Below are 8,162 nucleotides of genomic sequence, written 5' to 3' on the forward strand. Positions count from 1 at the left end.
TGAGAAAGTGTAATGAGCGTGTTCTATATACTAAGGCGATCAGACTGGCTCACGATGGCTCACGGAGCGTCAGTCGTGATCCAGTTGTGAGCCTGCTAAGGATCACAGAGGAATCACGATGTCTTGGCATGATCCAGGCTGATCCGGTAGTGATTGGTCGATACGGTGGGTCCCTTCCTTAGTCACGTGGCCTCTGAGTGTGTTGGGTCGTGACAGTTCACTTGCTTGAGTGGTTCACTTGCTTATCAAGTACGTGAAGAACGTATATGATAAGCGAGTGTCACAGACAAGCGAGTGTCACAGTTTTAGTTTAGGTCTTAAAACTAGGTTTTTTAAAATAATTCTAGAAAATTCAAACTATGTCTAAATTAGCTCAAAATTGGGAGTGAGCTTAATTATATAATTTATTACTAACTCTAATTTTTCTAGATTATTAGAAAAATGCCTTATAGGGTAGTTTAGGAAAAAGTATATTCGCACTGTATAAATAGCTATTTCTCTATAAAGGAAATTTTTTAAAAATCTATAAAAATTAAATATAGCTTATTTATAAGTTAAATAGCTAAAAACTGTTTTTTAAGTTTCTAGCTATTTTATTTAAGTTTTTATTAAAGTTTAAAAATCCTAGTTTTAGTGCACAGTCTAGCTGTGACACTCGCATGACTGTGACACTCGCTTATTATGTACGTTATATACTTTTTAATCTTTTATTAATATATACCTAATATAATAGATTTATACCTTAGGAAATACTATATTATTATAAATATTATTTTAATAAATAAGAGAGGGATATCTCTTGCTTATATATATATATAAGTCAGGTTTATATAACAGATCTGATTCGCACCGCCGGTGGTGCACGTATGGACTGCCTAACCTAATTAATCCGGAATTGTTAAGACGAGTAATATTGCCATTTGATTTATTATCCTAGTTGGCACTCGAAAAGGATAACATACAAATTAGGAAGAGTAATACAGTTAAAATCATCTTTCTATATATATGACAAAGCCAGATAATCTCTACTGCCCTGCTGTATTATCTGAGTTGCGATTTCATACCTTCCCGGCCAAGCTGCTTACACAGCATCTATGCCTCTCTGCGTCCGCCACCTCCCCATTACCACCTTATCAGTTTCGAAATATCTACTACAAGCAACTTTCCTTTCCCCAGAACATCTCATGCGAGAGTCCAATCCCATTATCTAAAGTTATATAAGTGAAAGTAAGTGTTGAGGATTCATCTCCTTTCTCCCACCCCATCGATCCGACACCGGGCTAGAGCTTCTTATTCCTCTTGGGCATTCGAACCAAATAGTACAAAACCAAGGCGGCAATGACGTTGAAAACAATGTAAGTCCAGCCAATACCGAAATTGCGCCATCTGTCGTCGTAGTGAGAGCTAATGGCGGCCAAGTAGGTGTTCGTCTCCTTCATCTTGCAGTATTTGCAATCGCTCATGGCATCAGGATCCAGCAAGTAACCTCCCATGGTTGACATGTACTTGGCCATGTAGTCGCTACAAGTCTGGTTCGCCGGCGGAATGATGGTGGTATACTCATTGACCGCACAGGTAACATCCACATTAGCGATTCCGGTGGATAAGACAGCCGAGATCCAATAGTTGAGCGGCGAAACTCTGTAGAGGAAAATCCAGAAACCAGGCATCGAGGTAGGTGAGGCCAGGACGCCACAGAAGAAAAAGACCAGCATGAAGAGGAGGTTAGCGGCACTGCCTCCGCCTTCAGCTGAATCAGCAAAGGAAATGCACATGTTGGCAAAAGTACATGTAAACATAAGAAATTGGAGGAAAAGAAGCCAGGACAGAGCGCCTCTCTCCGCGCTTTGGCCGGCTGCGTCGGCGTTTTTATACATTCCAACAGGAAAGTAAATAAACGCCCACATGAAAACAGAAGCGAGGATATTCCAGGGGATTTCGACAATGATCTGGCTGAACATGAAGATCTTCCAAGAATACGTCTTTGAAGGACGTTCACGCACTTCATATAGGTTCCGCTGCGTAACGAAATGTGGGAGTTGCTGCTGTACCAGTTGTCCTAGGATACTGCAGAATTCGAAAAGAGCAAACATCTGGTTCTGCAGACCTTGAATCGTGAGAGGAGCGTTGAGGAACACGAGGCCGATGAATAGGCTGACGGAAATGCAGAGGACGAATTTGGAGTAGATGTAAGTCGGTGTACGCCAATATTGTTGGAAGACGCGACGAATGACGATGAGGAATTGGTCCGACAGAGGTGCGGCGAATTCGAGATAGGAAGCAGCGTCGTGGACATCGCCAGTGGATGAGCGGTCAGTGCCAAGAGACCGTAGGCGAGCCAATTCGGCCTGGACGGCCTGATACTCGGGGCTGGAACGCCAGATTTGATGCCAGTCAGTGTCGGACTGACTTCCTGGGGCGTCCCCAGTTACTTCGAGCATCCATTCGGCTGGGTTTTCTCCAGGGTGACAAGCCGGGGCGCCGTTTCGCTCAAAGTAATCGGTGAGAGTCTTGGAGTGGTCACCAATGTCGCCTAGAGCGCGGTTAGTCTTCCATCGCAAACATGTCTGGGTAGAGAAATGACCGAATAAAGAAGGGTACTCACCGAAGTAAACAGTGCGGCCGTTCTTGGAAAGAAAGAGGAGACGATCAAACCGCTGAAACAGGATAGCAGAAGGTTGATGAATCGTGCAGAGGATGCTCTGCCCAGCTTTGGATAGCTTCTCAAGCAGATCCAAGACAGCCCAGCTGGTCTGTGAGTCAAGACCTGACGTTGGCTCGTCGACAAAAAGAAGGAGAGGTGGCTTCGCAGCGAGTTCAACGCCAATGGTTAAACGCTTGCGTTGCTCGACGTTCAGGCCTTCGCCTAGAACACCGACAACTGCATCGGCGTATTCTTCCATGTCCAGCAGACGGATCACTTCGTCCACGTAGGCTAGCTTCTCTTTTTTTGGTGTGCTGGCTGGTTGACGGAGAAGAGCCGAGAATTCCAACGCCTGTTTACTCAAGTTAGAAATGAGTTCGGAATCTCAGCCATGGCATGGTGCCAACGTACCTCTCGCACAGTACTCGTCTCAAGATGCAGATCTTGTTGTTGAACGTAGCCTGTCTTGCGCTGAAAGCTGTGATCGCGCATCTTTCCGTCCACCAACATCTCACCAGTGATAACACCCGTACCAGCTCGGTCAGCCAAGCAATCCAATAGCGACGTCTTTCCCGCGCCTGAAACTCCCATCAAGGCCGTGAGTGTGCCGGGTTTCACCCAACCATCCACGTGATCCAAAATGCGTCGAGGCTGCTTCTTGACTTTGACGTCGTAGCAGACGCTGTTCCAATGGAAGACGCTGACCGAACCTTGGAATGCTCCCTTGCTGTTTAGGGCGGTGTTGTCGGGCTTTCTCACAACAGTTGGAAAATCGGAAGTAAACTTTTCGATGTCGTTGTCGGCCTTGACGGAAGTTGGCGGGACAAAGCCTTTGCGGAAAACAAGGACTTCGCCCTTGGACTTCTTGGCTGTGATGTACTCGGTAGCGATAAAGTAGACAGCGTGATTGAAAATGATCATCGCAATTACAACACCGACGTTTCTCCATTTGTGAGCATGGTAGTAGCTGTATGCTGAGTTGATGTAGGCGTCTCCGTTGACATATGCCTGGCCTGGGATGGCACCAATGGCGTTACATGCCACGGAGTTTGAGTGGGCATCGGCGTAGTCGGGGATGTAAGTCGAACACTTGAAATCTCGGTTGTGGAATTCGTTGACCATGAGTGACTCAAAGCCGTAGGCCACGGGATTCAGGTAGTTGATCCATCGGCACCAGTCCAGCATGTAATCGACAGGGATAACGAAGCCGGTAAAGACAATCAAGGCAATCAACAGAACTGCAGAAGGAATCTCGGCTTCGTATACGGTGCGCGACATGGAGGCACTGTTACTCCGTTAGTACTTGCTTGGATTTCATCCCTTTAACCATACTCACATTGATCTGAAAACGCCAGACATGGCCATGACGATGAGAAACACCACAAACAGGTAGAAGAAGAAAGGCCCGGGCTCTCGACGGAGGTTGGTCATGAAGTAAAAGACCAGGTTGAACACAATGGCGTTGAGGACCTTGTACGGGAGATCGACGAGGACGGAAGCATATGCCTCGGCAGACGGATGATAGAATGCATAACGGGAATGCTTTTCAACAATAGGTCGTTGGTCATATAGCGTCATGATCTCAAGGGCTGATGCAAAGGCGTTGAAGAGAATAGAAACGAAGAGGACGCAACCGCGGGTGAAAAATGAGCCGGTGTCTATCTGCATGTTGTAAAACAAGGAAGAGACAATCAGGCCGAGGACCAGGTTTGCAATGAGCATTCCGACAGTCATCCATGGATCTGCAATCAGGCGCTTGAATCCTCGCCAGAGACAGAGTTGGACTTGTTGGGAATAAGTCAGGATGTAGGGCGAGTTGAGACGCTGACCCTTGGATTGAGCAGACTTTTTGAGTTGTCTGTAAGTCTCGGCGTCGGGTCCGTTGAGAGGGTGCTGCGTCTTGTATTGTTCGATCTCGGCTTGCAGGGCTTTGTATTCGATGCTAGCCTTCCAGGCTGCTGCAAACTCGTCGGGTGTTCGTGGAGGACTGCATCCAGCGCGGGGAACACGTTCCGTCGGCGACGTCATGGATGTAAGGAAGTCGGGGGTGGTCTGACGGGCTGGGCACTCGAATCCGAGGTTGATGAAGTATTCTTTGGCCTTGGATGCTGGGCCAAAGTAGATCTGCCGGCCTTCGTAGAGGACAGTAGCTTTATCGAAGAGGTCGTATGCGCTTTGTGGAGCTTGGTAAATCGAGACGGCACAGGTTTGGCCAAAGAGCTCGGACTGGAGGCGGAGGGTCTTGCAGAACTCAATAGCGTTGCCAGAGTCGAGACCACGGGTTGAACTGTGGACAGATAGTTAGCATAATCGAATTTGGTGTAGAGTCAGGTCCTGACTTACTTGTCCCAGCATTGGAAAGGCGCGTTCGAAAGAGTCGCCTCGGCGATGGTCACACGTTTGCGTTCGCCTCCAGATACGCCTCTTTCGAAATCGTTGCCGACCTTGGTGTTGACGGTGTGGCTGATGCCGTACATGGCCATGACGACGTCCCTGTAGTGTTCGCAGTATCTGTCCAGTCTCATGTTAGTATGAACTCCCAAATGTTGACATGGGGGACACGTACTGGTTGCGAGTTACACCTTCAGGCAGATCCCTTGGGCACCGAGCACGAGAAGCAAAGGTCAAAGTCTCTCCAACGGTCATCTGCGGAAAGTGAACATCAACTTCAGCGGTGTAAATCGCATCACCTCGGTGCGCAGTATGCATCTCGTCAGCCGGTATGCCTTGGTAGTTGAAGTATGCATTCTCCTTGTTGATGTAAATGCCGTTGGTCTCGCCCGAGATGGTCTTGAGAAACGTCGAACAACCTGAACCAGGCGGTCCCAGGACAACACACATCTCACCTGGCCGTATGAGACCATCGAACTGGCGTAGGATGTCAATGCGAGTTTGACCAGCTGTCTTGGAAAACAGACGACGCGTCATGGCTGGCAACGCCAACCAGACGTTACCCACATCCTTCTGAAAGTCAGTCGGCGTGCCATACCCAAAGACGTTGACGTTTTGGAAACACAGCCCAACACGACGAAAACCTTGGCCTCGGTCGTTGGCTGCCTTGGCGATGGTCTTGGCCCAGGTTTGGGCGTTGAACTTGTCCCCGCGTGGGTTCAAGGGAGAGTTAGGATCGGTGCTGGCAAAGATGGAGGATGAGTCGTCGACGGAGATCGCTGACTGTTTAGTATACTGGCAAGCCAGTTCCTGAACGATTGAGTGTCTTTGGTTCATATTGATACTTCCCGTATCAGGGTCGCGATCGGTTGATGTGCGTGGGAGCTTCTCGGGGTCATTAGGGCTAGTAGAGCCAGAAAGAGTCGAAGCAGTTCCCGGTAAAGGAAAGTTGCCAACATCTGCGAACGGCAGTTTTTCCAATGGTTTCGGCATTATGCCCTACCGGATCAACGAACCAGTTCAAAATGAAAGTGATGTCTGGAGTCGGATAGTCTCAACGAGTAGCTGTGATGGCAATTGTTGACTGCTGACTTTATTGGGGTGAGTTAGGGCACATGATGAGGAATAAAAGCATTTAATAGTCGTACTAAACAATTATTACAAGCTACGGATTTATCACTTGCGATGCAGAGGGAGACGGAGATAGACGGACCGGCTTTTCTGTGCAAGCCTCTCGGCCGTAAAACCACGGGTAATAAAAGAAGTGGCCTGACACGGGCAGATTAAGGCCGGCCCGAGCCATATGGGGTAAGTTCAGCCTTACCGGGCATAAGCAGAGCCCCAATGTGCCAGGGTTGTTGTGGTAATTGCAATCATTCCACTGCTTGTGATGATTTTAATGCCGGAGCGCATTGTGGTGACGAGTCAGGCACGCGTCGATTAAGGAGGAACGTGTCACGATGGAGAAAGGGGTAAAGCGCAATGTTTCCCTTGGCTTACCCTGCACCTTCTGACTAGTCTCACGTAATGGCGACCTATACCTATACCGAAGCTAGTATAAATAAGACTATATAACCTCTTTAGATTTAATTATAATAACTACAAGATCTATTATTACATAGTCAGGTTTAGCCATGTGAAAGAAAAGTCATTTACTTGCCTTAACTACTAATAAAAATGTATTAAATCTAACTAACTTCTGCGTTGCTTTTATTTAACCTCTCTTCACACAGAGCAGATTTCACCTAATAACTCTATTCAAAATCCCAGCTTAGACCAGAAATCATGTATATGTTGAGTGGCATTCCTCTGCACTTGTTCCGGTTTCCATACGCCCCTTGTCCGCTTCAACATCTTTGTCCATTGATTGATCAACTTCTCCCTGCCTGGGCGACCTGCGAAATGTAGCAGAAAGTCTCCACGCCGGGCGTGGTAGTGTTTCAAGCCTTCTTCATCCCTTCTCTCCTCAAATTCAGTGGGTGTACCCTTAGAATAGCTATTGAACCATTCCTGAGGGACAACTTGCACATTTCTCTGGAATTTCGGCTCGCTCATGACAATTTCCATCGCACTCTGTTCCGTGAATGGCAGCGAAACATTCGGCCTATAGTACCGAAATGCAGCAACATTGCTGAAGAGTTCTATTGCCCACTGATTGACACGGACAAGGAACACGCCGTTATTGAGCCCATTCCAGTCATTTGTCACCAGCAAATGAGTTTCGTCATCTGTTCTCTTTCTGCTCTCCGTGTCGTGATGCTCGCTGGAAACGGAAGGCGGGAGGAAGCTTGAGATGGGGCGGCATTGGTCGAGGATCAGGGTATCTCGGTCCACCCAGAACAGCCATTCCAAGCGATCTTCAGCCGGTTTCATCATCTCATCTAGTAGTAAAGATAGAATGAATGCGGGTTTGTTCCAGAGCGAGTCAACAACGGGGTGACACATGACTTCGAGACGCGTCTCATGAACCATGCTATGCAACAGATGAGTCTGTAGTGCTCTCTGGTAGTGTTCTTGAGGAGTCCCGAAGTGAGCTGTTACTGTCGCTACACGGACCCCTGACATCGGGTACGGAGCGACCTGTTGACATGCCCCGCGTATAAAATTTGATTCGGCGATCAGAGAAGAGTTCAGGTTTGGTAAACATTCGCTTCCGCCATGAGGGTGAAGAAGGGGAATGGCGTCATTCTCAAGGACATTATCGACAGGATAAGGCCCCTCCCGTTCGTTGTAAAACCAATATGCCTGATATAAGAGAATGATTGCAAAAAGAGATAAGAATGCTTTCAGGGCGAAGGACAATGCCGACCACGTCTGTTTCTTGAGTCGGGACATGGTGATTGGTACGTGGATCTGATTTGGGTGGACAACGCAGGATTCCACTGGTTATATATTCCAAACGGATGTACCGGGAGTCGGTCCAGCTCTGGGATCAGACACGGCGCCACTATTCATTCTTTGGAAACCGCATAACAAAGCCTCAGTGACACGACACTGGTTGGTATTAGACATGACGATACTTGGAGAAGACTCGTATAGCATATCTCAGTAAGGAAAGGACATGCTAAACGGACAGGGGGGGCCATGGGCCTCGTGGAGGAGGGTCCCGTTACGATGATCCCTGCTA

The 8,162-nt window shown here is 47.9% G+C and overlaps 1 protein-coding gene across 1 annotated transcript; it reads right to left on the reverse strand.

The window, feature by feature from the left end:
- Window positions 1-1,280: 1,280 nt before the first annotated feature.
- Window positions 1,281-6,028, reverse strand: NCS57_00318600 (ZEB2-regulated ABC transporter 1; the record flags this gene model as incomplete). The annotated part of the gene is made up of 6 exons (XM_053053196.1): window positions 1,281-2,533; window positions 2,606-2,996; window positions 3,056-3,929; window positions 3,981-4,931; window positions 4,988-5,155; window positions 5,211-6,028. The coding sequence occupies 6 exons, from the start codon at window positions 6,026-6,028 to the stop codon at window positions 1,281-1,283; spliced, it is 4,455 nt and encodes a 1,484-aa protein (XP_052918442.1).
- Window positions 6,029-8,162: the final 2,134 nt, after the last annotated feature.

This window comes from Fusarium keratoplasticum, chromosome 2 (assembly GCF_025433545.1).
Source record: "Fusarium keratoplasticum isolate Fu6.1 chromosome 2, whole genome shotgun sequence".
Classification (NCBI taxonomy): Eukaryota; Fungi; Ascomycota; class Sordariomycetes; order Hypocreales; family Nectriaceae; genus Fusarium; species Fusarium keratoplasticum.